Source organism: Symphodus melops (assembly GCF_947650265.1).
Source record: "Symphodus melops genome assembly, chromosome: 9".
NCBI lineage: Eukaryota > Metazoa > Chordata > Actinopteri > Labriformes > Labridae > Symphodus > Symphodus melops.
Window position 1 is genome coordinate 13,362,409 of NC_136699.1, and position 16,265 is coordinate 13,378,673.

At 38.8% G+C, this 16,265-nt stretch overlaps 1 protein-coding gene across 1 annotated transcript; it reads left to right on the forward strand.

Moving 5' to 3' along the window:
* The first annotated feature begins 796 nt into the window (after positions 1–796).
* On the forward strand, positions 797–14,864 carry LOC306829768 (neuronal acetylcholine receptor subunit beta-2-like). Its single transcript, XM_079352930.1, has 6 exons — positions 797–1,314; positions 8,935–9,080; positions 9,219–9,263; positions 9,648–9,757; positions 11,066–12,056; positions 13,786–14,864. The coding sequence occupies exons 1-6, from the start codon at positions 1,263–1,265 to the stop codon at positions 13,939–13,941; spliced, it is 1,500 nt and encodes a 499-aa protein (XP_079209056.1). The 5' UTR covers positions 797–1,262; the 3' UTR covers positions 13,942–14,864.
* The last annotated feature ends 1,401 nt before the right edge of the window (positions 14,865–16,265 follow it).

Sequence of the window (16,265 nt, forward strand, 5' to 3'; positions counted from 1 at the left end):
CACTGAAAAGGCCCGCAGTGGTTTCATTCAAACACACCTGATCACAACACTGATCCACGTCACATGCAATGAAAAGTGTTTGTAGATGCCTGTATGTTAGCTTTCATCTGATTTGTTTAGTTATATAGTTGTATACTTTCCTTTAATTGTCATTACCAAGGGTGTCTTTGTATGGTCATAAATCAAACATTTGATATGACTTATTTAAGGCTGTCATTCAGCTGACCCTGACCTTTGACCTCACTGCGGTAATGATGGTTGGGATTCAACAGTGGTTTATTGCCCCTTAGGGATCTATAAATATATTATTGTAGGTTTTTTTTAATGAGATAGGCTAACAGAATCCAAAGTTTTCATAACCCACACACCTGACATCATCACCCTAACATAAACACCCACACATGAATGTCTCTTCAATTAAAGAACAAACAGCTCCACCAAAATGTGCTTAATGTACATAACAATGCCCTTAATGTCTTGCTCCCAAAGACCTGCTTCCACAAAACAATTCTCTCCATTCATGATATTTTTGGTATAAAGTAATATTGCAAAGTTTGTTTAGTTTCATTTAAAGTTTCGGTTCCCTACTGAGCTACATAAAAAGTGGGTTTTAATTAGCTGAAGTAAAAATTCTATGACTCTTTAATGATTGTCCTTTGATTGGACAAGATAAGGGTTGTCTCGGAGGATGCTGGGTATCGAATGTCATCCCTGGGGACCTCCATATGTTATCGCTTTCTGTTTGTTGTCATTTCAAACTGTGACTATCAAGACGACAGAGAGTGAAACTGACGCCCGTCGGGGGAGCGCACTGGGCGGGCAGGTCGGTGTGAGGACCGGGACGCTTAAATCTTTTATCTGAAGAATGGCCGCTTCGGCGATAACAGGATTGGCGTATCCCCACTAGCTCCTGACCCATATTCCCGGGGAAAACGTTGTTTGCTTCGCTCCAAAGAATTAAGTGGGACTCTGTTCTGTGCAGTCGGTTACCGCTGTGCGCAATCACAGCTCCAGGACCAGCGTTGGAGTCGGTGCGCTCTGGCAGAAAGCGTCCAGCCTCTTCATCTCTGGGCTCTGACAGGAGTCAGTGTTCCTCTCCATGCCTCCCAACCTCAGATACCCTCCGTATTTTGCGGGGAAACCGCTGTAATTCAGCTTGTATTTAGCTTTGTTTTTACTCTTTTATTACTTTTCATCTGGGGCAGAAAAGAAAAGAAACAAGTAAGTTTTCGTTTGTGTGTCGCACTGGAGGGGAGGAAGAGATGGCAGCCCCGGTGAAAGCAGCATTGGCTATCCTGGTTCTCACCGTGGCAAGTAAGTAATATATTTAAATCTTCCTGTGGGACAAGGGGTCCCTCATACGTATAGGTCTTTTTATAAAAGAAAAAAAAATCACAGCAATAGGTTGTTCATCGTAAATCAGAAAAATTGTTTGTCGGCTCTGTGCATGTAAATCTCTATCATGTTCAATGCTAGACGTTATTATGTAATCATCTAAATAAACCGCCCTGATAAACTTTGGCATAAAACTCTTCGTGAGTTTTGGAATACTGGAATAAAATGTTAAAGCCCTAATTTGAATTTTCATACAACACGTGATACCGGAAAGAAGGCCGGTGGGGAAACATAGTGGCATTTCCTTGAGTCAGTCAGTTAAACACGTGATTTTTAAGCACGCCTCAATTAACTAACTTGCTCGTCTTTACACGACAAACCCACAGAGTGAACAGCATTGCCTTACATACGCATGGGTGTGATATTTGGGAAGGATGCACTGTTTTTTTGTACACTTTGCCCTGCAGTGCTCGCCTGTCAAGTTTGAACGTCAGGATCAGATTTTGATATAAAATATAGTTATTCTTTTGACCCTGTCTGTGCCTAACAGGTCAAGCAAGGTTTGCCAAAGTCTTATTTTATCACTTAGAGAGAGCCAAATGGACCAAATCTTTATGCAGAGCCTTAATTTTGTGCACTTCCATTGGATGATGTAAAGAGGAGGGCTTTACTCTCAGATTTAAAAAAAAATCAATTTAATGAACTTCTGAGTCCATTCATGGATCAGAACCGTGTGGGAAATCCCCTTCGAGAGCTTTCAATTGGTTTTAAAAGAAGATTTCAGCAAATTATCTGCATCAGCTTTACATTGGGAAAATCCAGTCTTTTGTTGTGACTAATGTATTATACAGAGCTACACAGGGAAGAAGACAAACCTGGTAGTGAGGTATTGTCTTAGAAGACAACATGGGAGAGGGGGGTTGTTTAGTAGGTACACATATATTCACTTGTATCATAACCTGCCTTCATGACCTTTAAACCACCTTTTTAACATCCCTTACTTATGTGTTTGAGTTATGTGTCTAAATATTGATTCAGCAGTACAGTAAACTCTCTAAAACTTCAACAGTTTTATGGAAGTATGTTAATAGATCCTGTTTGTTAATTTTATAATACTTATGAACTCTCTGCAGATAAGGCATTGCATGACTGCCAGATCTAACTTAAATCTTGCTGCAGTGAAATACCTAAAACAAGGCTGGCACTTTGCGGGGATGAAAGACCTTATCCTTTCCTTTCAGCTCCTCTACCCTTTTCATATTCCGTCCCACTCTGACTCTTCCTGTATGTTAACTCTGTATATCTATCTATCTATCTATCTATCTATCTATCTATCTATCTATCTATCTATCTATCTATCTATCTATCTATCTATCTATCTATCTATCTATCTATCTATCTATCTATCTATCTTTCTATCTATCTATCTATGTAATTTTATCTTTTAATGTTTCACTCCTATGTTCCTATGTGATGCAGTTAACTTATCAGAAACCGACAGTTTCTTATCGTGTACTCCTGTAGTGTATGTCTCTTTCAGTAGGAGTGACATTTTTAAGTTATTGTGCTATAGTGTGTCACGGTTGATTAGCTGTTTTTGCTCTTGAGTTTAAGAGTATAGCGTGTGATTGCCTACATACACACACACACACACACACACACACACACACACACACACACACACACAACACTGACTCTGCTTCTCTGTTGCCCCTGGGTTAAATTTAATGTGTGGGTGGGCAGACAGTTCTACGTTTCTTTTCCTGGGGCTGTCGTTTCTAACAAGTTTCTAAAAGTGCTTTCTCAGAACTGCAGATGTGCGTTTGGTAGAGAGGGCCTCGCTTCAGCGTGAGTCAACACTTCATAGTAAATATTAGTCATTGCGTTGGCACAAGTTTGGATGTTGCTCTTTGAATGGAGACCTGCATCAGATGTCTTTTAAAAAAACTGCTGAAAACAAAAGTGGGGATAAAACTCGGGGAGAAGCACCACTCTTTTCTTGCTGCTGTTTTCATTGCAAGTACAACACTAAGATGAAGCAGGAAAGACGGAGTCAGTTGTTAGAGAATAGTTGTTTTTATCCTCACAGATGAAATCACTGTCTGTGGTTATGACAAGTTGGAGGGCAAATAATCAACATACATCCCATGAGATACTAAAAATGGCAAACATTTCTCAGGCAGAAGACATACTATAATCCATATGAAATGTCTTGTTTAAACCTGACCATGTGGTCATGGAAGCCACATGGGTGTTTTTTATAACACGACTGATCTGGGCAGTGCACGCCAAAGACAGCTGACTCCTAAATTGTTTTGGCCTCAGAAAGGCCACCCCAGATGGCAAGGTACTGAATAATTCACAAGCCTCAGAAAAGATGAAGAAGTTGAATGCTTATTCTCTCTGCACACCGGACTGATGACACAGCCCGAACACCCATCTGCGTCACCCAAACGCAGCAGAAGACAGAAGACGGGTTTTTATATAAATATATATATATGTTTTGACACATATACGCCTTGTGAGCGACTATGTGTCAATTTGATCTGGTTGATAAAATCCAAGAGAATAATCTCTGATTGTGGTTGAGTCTCCGCTTGTAAGATGATGGCATTTTTATTTTAGTGCTGATGAATTATTGAGGTGAGGAGAGTGCTGCGAGCTGGGCCGGAGTGTGTATGAGAGTATGTGTGTGTGCATACATGTGTGACGAAACCCGTACACTCCCTAATGCTCTGTCTCTTTTCTTATATGCACCTCATACACATCTTATTCTGACCTCATCCAACACTATAGCATTTACCTTTACAACCCCCATACCTAATGTCTCTCTTAAGCCTGTACTGTGCTCTTCAAATATCTCCAATCCTTTCACCTGTCACATGGAGTCTTTTGTCTTTTGCACAGCTTTTATTGTTATGCCCTTTACATTTTTAAGGCTTTATGACATATTTGATTTATCTCAGACAGAAATCAGAGTAAAGTTAGGTAGAAGCTCAAACACAACACTAAAGAGCATGGTGAAGGTCAAATACAGAAATAAAGATTTAAAACAGGTGAATTTAACTGCCAATACTTTAATAAAAAAACTCCTAATCCTCTTATTTTGTGCACAGATACACATACTGTAGTAAGTGCTGCAAGTGTATGTGTTCTGTCAGCTTATTAGCACTCTTTTAAACTCTTTTCTAGATATAACAGAACTTTATTTAGTTTGAGTTAGAGAAACAAACTATGACTGAATAAATCAATGATACATTTACAAGCAAAATTAATTATTCTCTGTGTGGACTGCTTGGTCAATCTGGAAAAAAATAAAATAATTGCTTGGTAAGGAAAAAATGATAAATAATATCAGCTGATATCTTGAAATTGTTTTATATTTCATATGTATCTTGGTCAAATAAAGGTATGCATTTATTTGATCGATAAATCCAATAAGGATATTGTAATTTTATCAAAACTTTCAGAAAGGAAAGGATGCAGCAAAGGCAACAAATAAACTGGTCTTTAGACCCAAGAACAAGTCTAGGCTCCTTTGGATGTTAACATCTCAGTCTTCCAAATGTCTTGGTGTCTCAAGGTTACATTGCCGCTGAGACACAAGGTATATCCATTTTGTTTATTTCTGCTTATAAAATTACATGTAAAATCAATGTTGGCTGTGTAACCATTGTGGTGCACCTTTTGGAGTGTATTTTTCTGTTTTTTTTTTTTATAATAATATTGAAATGCAAGTCTAAACAGGCTCCAGTTCCAGTTCCTCATATTTATTTCCCCCACATTTGTAGCTGATAAGTGTCCCTGCAAATAACGAAGGCTTAATCCAATTAACAAATGCTGGGTGACAAATAAAGCTGAAAACAATAAAGAGCTCTCCCAACATGATTCATAGAAAGTGTGGTCTCTGCTCCGAGGCAGCCAGCGCCACAAAATCACCACACACCGTACTTTCAGTCAGAACAATAAAGATGAATGCCATTCAGCAACACTTTTGCAATATTGTTTCATGTAAACAATACATTATTCTCAACAATGGCTCATGAATGATTGTAAATTGCCCTGAACCTGGACAGGTTTTACTTAAGTTTTAAAATGTTCTGTTTTAAAATGTAATTCTTTTGTAGTTACTTGTCTCACACCCTTGCTGTTGTGTGTGTGTGTGTGTGTGTCTGTGTGTGTCTTTGCCCTTCTCTGTGCCTGAATCTGACAGACGGAGCTCTGTGTTTCAGCGCTCTCTGAAGACGTTTACCCTCGAGCTTTAGTGTCATGTCACAGTTGCTCAGATATTGGACACTTCTTCGCTCTCCCCTCTCTGCTGGAGGTTAATGCAGACTGACCAACTGAAGGGGATATCTCTTCTCCCTGCACCTGCTTTTAAAGCTTGTGTCTCCTTTTTGTCAGTTTGATGTTGACATGGCTCAGACAGCGTTTTCATATTGAGTATATATCAGTGTGACACTTGGCAACACTGCTGAAAAGGAAGGCTAGTAAAATGACAAAATAAACAATATTCCTTGTCGTCAAAAGCTGCTAACTGCACAGTTTTTGAGATGTCTGAGCACAAGGATATTGCTGATGTCAGATGATAAGTTTTTGTACAGCTGTTTTAATGTACATGGTTCACAGTATATCTTCTATTGAAACTGTGCTTTTTTAAACTGTCATTGTAGGTCAGGACAGTCTCCAGAGCTAAGGACTTGGAGGGTCAAATAGAGTCAAAAAGAGGATAAAAAACACTGCAAAAATAACAAATAATGAAGAAATAATCATTATTTGGTTGTTGCTTAAAGTACAATTTTCCTTGACTGATAAAGACAAGTTCATGAACTCTATGTGCTCCAATAAAAAACATGGATGACGCAGCTTCAAAACGGACGTCACTTGAAGTGTTCCTCATTGAATATTGAGGTGGATTTCCTACACTGACATCACTACACATCGTCCTACACCGCTGACTCATCTGTCTTCTGAATCTTGAATGGGCTGAGCCTGTGAGATGCAGTCTGGCTGTTAGACAGAGTATGTTTTTGGCAAACAAAATTCACGAAGACAAATGTGCATATGTTTAAAAGACATCCTGACTGAATCATCCTGTTGGTGTAATTTCTGGAGGAATTTTTAGATTATGATATATTTTTAATTTTAACATTTTAATATAAGATATAAAGGTATGAAAAAAACATGATGAAAACTGGTGGGACATAATGTGGACTACTGATGGACAGAGAGTGCTTTACAGGAAACATAAAGGACCTCAAACTAACATTAACATTAGAGAGGTGCAAAACCCCCCCCCCCAAAAAAAAAAAACCCAAACAAAAACAAAACAAGAGAGAACAGTGCCAAGCAGAGCAGAATGAAAAGGGTAAGACGAATTTTATGGAGATGAGTTATTTTTTGCTCTCTGGTGTCTCGTTCATGCTCATGTTAAGCTTAATTAAAAAAAAGACTTTATGTAATGGACTTTTGGACTGCTCTAGGTGCTTTGGGCTGAGATAAACAGAGTATCCTCCTCTTACATAACCCACCTCTCGCTCTTTTCATCTTATCTTATCTTTTTTGTCACCACCCTGTTCATAATGTGGAAAGTCATCGGCAAAAGTCAAGTCAAGCAAAGTTTATTTGTGAAGCACAAAACCAGGCAGCTTTCCAGAAAACAAGGGACCTAAAAACAAAAAAGAAAAGAGGACAGAGCAGGTACAAGACAAAAACAAGAGACAAATGCATTTAAGTAAAACTACAGTGACACTGTACTGATTTACTGTTACAGAAGGAAAGAAGATACAAAGGATGACAGAGATAGTAGCCTTTTTAAAGTTGATAATCAGTTTCGATCAAACAGTGGACAGTTCTTTGTCTTTAAAAATGTTTGAAAGTCTGGCGTGGTCTGCATTTAAAAACCACCCAGCATCCCTGAAGCTCTGTGACCCAGACACACTGCTCTTTGTTGATCAGAGGATGAGTTCAACCCTGCGGTGGAGCTGTGTTTGTATGTACAGTATGTGTGTGTGTGTGTGTGTGTGTATTTGACTGATTATTGTCATATGCACCACAGATTGCATGCATTGTTAGTCTCATTACACACTCATTGCATCTGATGACATGCAACATGCTACAGTACAATACTGCTTTAACGGCATGAGATTTAAACCTCGCTTCACCACTCCTGCCTTGACTCTTTTTGAATAAATCCAGGTTATGTGCCTTTTTAAATATGTTATTTAATTACTTAGATTAAAGACATTTGACAAACAAATGAAGCCCTTTCAGATTAACAATTTACGACAAAACTGTATATTAATTTGACCTATTTTCAGTTTTTAATCTTGTTTGTCCTCATTTCTTCATCTATTAAAACACTGGAAAATGGATCTCTCGCTCCAACATGTATCAAATCAAAGATAACTCTTTAAGCTCCAAGATGTCTAATCACACCTGATAGTTTTAAGTTATTGCATTTATTAAATGCAAATCTCCTTTATTATGTTAGCCCACTATGAATAAATCAAATAAGGGTCTAATCCCCAGCTCCTGTATCCAAATGTCAGATGAGTTCTTTGGCACTACTTCACCTGAAAACTGCTCCTTCTGTGGTGGCGTATGAATAGATTAGTTAATACTGATGGACACTTTACACAACCCTCTGCCATTAGTGTGTGAATGGGTAGCTGCGACCTGTGATGTAGAAGCGCGTTGAGTAGCAGAAGACAAGTTGACAAGTTTTATAACCTACATAAGATAAGTTAAGCTGTGGATGACAATTTCTTTAGATCTAAGACCTTATATCCACATTTAAAGAAGAACGCTAAAAGAAGCCCTTGATCAAACGCCTGAATAGGTTTCAGGGTAGAGCAGAACAGAGGCGTGCAAGAAAAATGCTCATTCCAGCAATGGGATACAGAAACATGTTAGCATGCATGCTATAACATGCCAACTGTGACATGCTAATGAAAGCATACCATTACTTTGTTGTATCACGTGCCTGAAGTCAGTTAAGTAGTATCCATTCATCTAAATCAGTGGTGTCCAAACTTTTTTTCTTGCGGGCCAAAATTGTCACGTTAGAATCGCTCACGGGCCACAGGGTTTTTTTTGGGGTTTTTTTTTTTATAAATATAGGAAGGAACTTTTTGTATTTTGACCTCTTCAAAAAATAATGTAAATACACAATAACTAATTGCAGTGGGAAACTGTTGTGTTCTAATTTTTTGGAAAGAACAGTCAGGCTTTTATAGGTCTCCCTCGCTAACATGAAAAAGAAAAAGAACGAAATATGCCATCTGGTGAGGCCTGGGGCCAAAATCTTCTGATTCTTCGATTTGAAGTCAAGGGCCACAAACAATCCACTCAAGGGCCACAAATGGCCCCCGGGCCGCACTTTGGACACCCCTGATCTAAATGATGTTTATATAAAACACTAGAACGAGCGATGGGTAATCATTTGGTATTATATTTTGTTATTAAAAATATTATCTGTTATTTTATATTTTCTATTACAAAGCAACAATCTAACTGTTTAACATAGACAACTCACATGCTCATCTTTAATAATTATTTCCTGTTTGTGTGTGTGTGTGTGTGTGTGTGTGTGTTAAGCTGCCTTGTGTGCTGAGGTTGAGGAGCGGCTGGTGAGTCACCTGTTGTCACCGGAGCGCTACAACAAGCTGATCAGACCGGCTGTCAACAATAGCCAACAGGTCACCATTAACATCCAGGTGTCTCTGGCCCAGCTAATCAATGTGGTGAGGAAACACACACAGTAAAACACACATATGCTGCTACTGTGTACAACAACCACTACATATTTAAGATCATTGTAGCACACAGATTCAGAGATTATGTCTGCTAACAGTGGACATTCTGTTTGGCTTTTGTTTCAGAATGAGAGAGAGCAGATCATGACCACCAATTGTTGGCTCAATCAGGTTTGTGTCCTCTCCCTCCACTTTATTCTCCTTTTTGTCAGTGTTTGTTTGTATGCTTGGGATCACGCAATGCCCAAGTTCCTGCTTATTAGTGGCACAACAAGTGTCTGACTCACATTTGTGTAAATACACAGCACACACTTTAGCATATTCAGACATTTTGCCAGATAGGAAATAACTGAATCACTGCAGACATTGGTACTGCATGCATAAAGTGATATTTTGTATGGCCTTTCTCTACGTCAGGTCATAAATCATTTCATCATCTTTTGTACAAGCCTGCGTGCTGATTGCTATGCACCATATCACGCTACTTTTGATTGCATGTATATAAAATGTTGAATATATTGTTCCTTGTGTGCCTACGTGTATGAACTTGTGCAGGTATGGAATGACTACAGATTAATGTGGGACCCTGAGGAGTATGAGGGAATCAAGAAAATCCGGCTCCCATCCCAACACATCTGGCTGCCGGACATTGTCCTGTACAACAAGTATGTCAGATCAGTAAAAAAAACAATGTGTGTTAGTTTGCACACTGTAAACAGTATCATATGTATTTACAATGAACAATCTGCTTGAAAATGTAAAACCTTCAAACAAGTTACAATGGTAGATTCACAAGTCCTCAAGCTTGTCCTCAGCCTAACTTGGATTTGAATGAAAAAAAAAAAACTTGGCCTGAATTGATTTAGAATAAACTTAATTTGTGCTAAGTGTGTGTTTAAGCTGGTTTATTGAACATTAAAACAACTCTATGGAAAGACAGTCAGGTGTCACTTTCATAATTCAACCTAAAGTCAAAACTGCTGTTTCGTGCATTTTTTGTTAATTAACTGAAACATTAAGATACTGAGAGTAGAGAAGTGTGGATGTGCAGATTTTGTGTTTTGGTCAGCAGTGTAAGTCCTCTGGTTGTGAAGGACTGGTATGCACTTCATTTTCAAGAACACAGACTGCTGGTCAGCTAAAGACCACATAAAAAGTGTATTGACTAAAGAGGCAGAATTATAGGAAATGATCAACACTACTATACAACGTTAGCTTGAGGTCTCTTGCCATGTCTGGGGACCCGGTGTTGCAGTGAAGCAGGTGGGACCTCTGCAATTTTAATTAGTCTCCATATTCACAGCCACCCAAACGCATTAGAAACAAAGTGTAATATTTGTATTCTTGACCTTCTTTATAATTGATGGGCCGCATTTATAATGCAGCACGTACAGCCTTGGTGAGCAAAAGTAAGACTCAGCAGTTTTGAGATGAGGGGGGAAATTGTTGCTTTGGTGTTGGGCTGTGTCCAGTACACTAAATACTCTAAAACACTGCTTGAGCTTTGAAACCCAGAACACCTCTGAAGCTAATTAGTCAAAGTCAAGATGCTATAATCATTTTCCTGACACACTGTCAGCCAGCAAAAGACTAGAAAAAGGATCTTGAAATTCACCAGCTATTCAGACGCATAGACTCTGAGAGTGATTCAATTTTTTTCATGACTTCTGGTTATCCAGAAAAGGGGTTTAGGGATTTCCGGGAGCAAATACTTCCTATTCAGTGCACTCATCACTCATCAGCAAGACAAGAGGCAACGTGTTTTACTGGGTTGAAGCGTAACCATATTTAGATGTATGTTTACTGCATAGTAGAGATGCACTTGTATTCTCACTGGTTAATGTCCAATCAGATTCTTGAAAAAAACGTTTCAACAAGATAGTTTCTAATAATAATATCACTTCCAAGAGTCAGTTTCTCTCTCAGTGCTGTGTATTTATTTTTCTGTTTTGTTTTCCTCTTCCAACTTAAAGTGCTGATGGGACATATGAAGTCTCCTTCTACTCCAATGCTGTGGTCTCCAACAATGGAGAGGTGAACTGGCTCCCACCAGCTATCTACAAGTCAGCCTGCAAAATAGAAGTTCGAGATTTCCCTTTTGACCAGCAGAACTGTACCCTCAAGTTTCGCTCATGGACCTACGACCACACCGAGATTGATCTCAGCCTCCTCAATGATTATGCCTCGCGTGACGACTTCAAACCCAGTGGTGAGTGGGACATTGTTTCACTGCCAGGACGCAAGAACGAAGACCCCAATGACATCAGGTACCTGGATATCACCTATGATTTTATAATCAAGAGAAAACCTCTGTTTTATACCATCAACCTGATCATTCCCTGCATTCTGATCACGTCGCTGGCTATTCTGGTTTTCTACCTCCCATCAGACTGTGGTGAGAAGATGACCCTCTGTATCTCTGTCCTCTTGGCCCTGACTGTGTTTCTACTTCTTATCTCAAAGATTGTGCCACCCACATCTTTAGCAGTGCCTCTGATTGGGAAGTATCTGATGTTTACAATGGTGCTGGTCACCTTCTCCATTGTCACCAGCGTTTGCGTGCTCAACGTTCACCATCGTTCTCCCAGTACACACACTATGCCTACTTGGGTCAAGCGTGTCTTCTTGTACCAGCTCCCTTCCTTCCTCTTCATGCGGAGACCAGGTAGCTCCAACATCCGCGAAAAATTCCGGAAAAAGCACCAACAGAAGTCATTCTCTGACCAGAGGCTGCGTGGTGTGGACGGAGGGACTGGAACTCCTCTGGGAATGGCCGATTCATCCTCATCTTTCTTTGTGAACGAGGAGTCAGCTAAGCGTTACGGCTGGAGGATCAGCGACTTGTCAGAGAACACAGAATTCAGGAAGAGGATGACACTCAAGAGCAACATTGATGTGGAGGATGCTGTGGATGGAGTGCGTTACATAGCTGACAAAATGAAGAGTGAGGATGATGATGAAGGGGTAGGTAATGTGCTTGTGTAGCATAGTAAACCTGCATTTATGTGATTTCATTTTTTTAGATAGGATGGAATGGGGGCTGCTCTCTCAAACTCATGTTTAGCGCAGTAATAGAGTGAATCTATGCTGCATCAAGCGCACAGAAGTTAATACTTGGACTTGGAAGTAGGGATGGGTATGAATACTCGAGTACCCGCAGCTGACCCCATTATTCATGTAACATTTCGTTACGCTTTTTATTTTCGCCTCACTGAATATTCTAGCAAGGAAAATATTTAAAGTCATACAAACATTTGACTTCTCCAGCTATGGCTTCAGCTTTAGTTCACACACAAGCCAGATGTCAGCAAAAACGAAAGGCAGCTACGGCAACTCTCTAGGAACATATTACAAAGAGAGCAAAAGCACAACGAATACAGAACGGTCTGCTACACCTGCAAAAAGTCAGTCAAGAAAAGTGATGACAAAAACTATGAAGTGAATGGTCAGTGCAAGATTTGTGGTGTTAAAATTGCAAACCATAGAAATATTAGTTTGATGCTTAACCACATGTGCTTAAAATATAATTAGAGATTAGCGGAGACAGAAAACAGGCAAAAACGCCATTTGCTAGCCCTGTTAGCACATGCCGTTAGCCTGTTAATTACCAAAACGTAGGAGATATACTCCTACTAAGTTTTTTGGAAGGAGAAGGCTTCAGAGAGCTGAGGGCGTTTGTCGAGCCAGAGTAAAAGCTACCACCACGGAGAACAACAGCTACGAGGCTGTTATTTGAAAGTGTTAAGCAACACAGTATGAAGTCCATATTCGCTGCTGTGGTGACATGACAATGGCTTTCTGTTGTTGGCTATTTATTTATGTTTATCTTTAAAAAATTGGATGGTTATGTCATTTTACATGCATAAGTCCAATTTGGTACAGATGTTCAGATTTGACATGACGTTTTATGTTAATCTGCATAATGTTTATCCTGTTCAAACAATAAACTAAGATGGCAAATATAATAACCACTATTCCTGCTAAACATTAGCAGTTTAGCCTTGTCACTGTGAACATGTTTCCTCAGCCCTTAGTTGGTAACTTTTAGATCTTCATTTTCTCATGACAATTTATTTCCCTGAACTTCATTACAGGACAAGCAATCTGTTAATATAAACACTGTTTCTCCGTAAATATTTGAGAACTGCAACAACCAAATCCGAGCAATTATTTTTTTGTGGTTGTATGACAAAGCTGTGTGATGGATTACTTAACAGTTCTATTCTTAGACTATACTTTTGAATTTTTGTATTATTGTGTTTCAAGTGTCCATCATGTTGATTCTTTTAGACAAGGAACTTTAACTTGCAGGTAATTTATGTAGTAAAGATAAGATAATCCTTTATTCCTCTCACAAACCAGTGAGATGAAAAATAACAGTGCAAAATCAACATACATGACACATGATATTGAACGTGAGGAAGATGAGTTACAACATTGGTAGAGTCCAAAGAGACTATGATACAAAGAGTCTGCCTTCAGAGAGATTCCATCAACAGTTTTTGTGTGAATGGGAATTTGTACAACTTGATATTGAATTTTAGTCACTAAATTGTTGTTTTAAAATAGTATTTGCAAAATGATTTAAGAAATATCAAACCCCTACAAAAAAAAAAAAGATAATGACATTTAGATCAGTTCAGTAAAAAAACAAAAACCATTGCAATATTTTAAATCTAACCTCTCTCTGCAGATCATTGAAGACTGGAAGTACGTGGCAATGGTGATTGACCGTCTCTTCCTCTGGATATTTGTGTTGGTGTGTGTGGTCGGCACTTTGGGCCTCTTCATGCAGCCTCTGTTCCAGAGTTACAACACCCCTATCGTTGATGACATGGAACAAACCTGAACTTTGATCTAAACATTCTTCAGATATGAACTTCAAGTCCCCCCAAAATAAGAGCTCTGTCAACATTTCACTCATAAACTCACGTCTGCCCCCCAACACACGCTCACTGGGAAATAATAATTATTATGCACTTTTGTCCTCTACCACGACCTTTTCCCCTCTTTACTACCAATTACCTCTTCTTCCTCCATGTGTCCTGTCTTTTTTCCATTCTTCTGTTGATCCCAGACAAACTGGATAATTTTATTGAAGTCAACTTAAAAATTGATAGTTGTGGTACGTAACGACTTGGACACTTTTTAAACGCAGTGTTGACTGCATGACAGATGTTTGAACGTGGCAGAATTGCTGACACAAAACCAAGCAGAAAATTCTTGGGCTGACAGGTGAAGCAAACACTGAATTGCTAACTTCTGCAGTTCCTTAAAATGCCCCATGAGGTAGGAAGAATGAATCCCCATAGAAGTCTATGTTATACTGCCCTTCTTTCAACAGAATAAAACCTTTTCTTTTTGTTAAAATTACAGTTTTGGTATCTGGGTGTGAGAACTGTCTTACTGTTTAGCATATAGTTATGCATAAATAAGGGAGTGTTGGCTTCACAACCTTGGACTGATTTAATTTGGTACCCATCTTTTTGTCCAGCGATTTCATCTTTGGGAACATAAAAATATTATATAGCAGACAAAATACCAAAGCTGGAGCCTTAATACAAATGGGTATGTCAAATTTGTATGTGCAGTGAGCGCTACTATCCACCTTTTTTTAGGTTTATATTAGTATTGGTATTTTTGCTTTTAATGGGTCGGAGAAGACAGGAAACAAGGGGACAGGAGCAATGACTTACAACAAAGTATGCTGGCGGAGCGTTCAACATCGAACTACCTTACTATGTTTGTAACTGTTCACAAATAATTTGCAGAAACACTGGCCAAATCTAGAAAAAGAAGATTTGGGTTTCAATGATCCAGAAATAAAGTTGCTTTATTTAGAAAGCAAAAAAAAACAACAAAAAACATTATCTACCTGAAATGGTCAAATGAAAGTGTTTTTACCTCTATCACTGTTCACCAAGGTTTACCTGGCCAACCACAACTCAGGACCTTTATGTTAGAACAGACCTAGTTTTTCTCTGTTTTTATTTTTCTGTGTTTAGTTTACATTGTTATTGCCCTTAACACTACTGTGGCAACAAGCATGTATACTACACAGCTCCTGTCTTTTTTATATTTTATATTGTTTGACTGCAAGTGAGAAAGAGCCCAAAGATGAACAAAGCCACAGACACTCACAAGCAAACTCATCTTGGCAGATATATGCACTACATAAACATCACATTCCCTGAGGAAAAAAAGATTAATCTTTTGCATAGAAGATCACTTCTCAGCTTTTTGCCAACAACACACACTGTAGGAATTTCTCATATTTGCCTTGATAATGTGCCACAGGGGACACAAAATAAGGATGGACTGCTCAAGTAATAATGGACAGGGTGAAGGTGGACGGCCAGCCTGTTTTTATTCACAAACACACCTTGTTGCCATTAGCATGGAATTCAAAAGCAGAATTGCAAAGAATAAAGGTTACGGTAGTTTAAAAGGAAGTAAATGAACATAAAACCAATGACCATTAGGCTGTTTCTAGTCACATGCTTTGTTTAAAGGTATAGTGTGCTGGTTTCATTGAAGCAGTGCTTGTCAGCATCCACAAAGAAAACCAGCAGGAATAATAATGTACAGTATTTTGTAATCACTGACCAATGACATAATAAGCCAAACAACTGCTTTACCTTCCTTCATGTTTTATGCTTGATTATCGAAGTTTGTATCCAGAGATGTTACTTGAAGACAATAATTATTTCTCGAGGTATTATAACTTTTCACCTTCTTAACACACCGGCCTGTCACTGCTTCCAGCATTAGCCAAGGAAAAGGTGTACTGTACCAATCCAGCTTAATCATTTTGTCTTTTTATTTTTCAGTGGATGAAATGAAGCGTTTTTCTTCTGTGTTTTGTTGGTGGACATGTTGAGTTGTGTCTGTTTGGACAATAAATGCTGAGAATTGCATAAACAGTTTGCGTTGGAGATGATATCTTGATAAGCGAATCAATAAAGGGCAGAGAAAGCAACAAGCACACAAAGAAATGCAACACATATTTTTTATCCTGGACTGCTGTCTTTCATTTAACATGAAAAAAAAAGATGTCTCAGTTACAATATGAAGATTCCCAGGAAGCACAACATGTTCTCTGCACCAGATATTCCTCTCTTACTTGATGTGTGTTAAACAGGTTATTTTAGTATCACCTTCTTAAGAATATGA

What these genes read in the sequence shown, in the direction of transcription:
- LOC306829768 (XM_079352930.1), top strand. Translation starts at nt 1,263, where the DNA reads ATGGCAGCCCCGGTGAAAGCAGCATTGGCTATCCTGGTTCTCACCGTG. An exon ending in TGGCCCAGCTAATCAATGTG is followed by an intron (nt 9,081 to 9,218) that starts GTGAGGAAACAC and finishes CTTTTGTTTCAG; the next exon opens with AATGAGAGAGAGCAGATCAT. An exon ending in GTGAGGATGATGATGAAGGG is followed by an intron (nt 12,057 to 13,785) that starts GTAGGTAATGTG and finishes CTCTCTCTGCAG; the next exon opens with ATCATTGAAGACTGGAAGTA.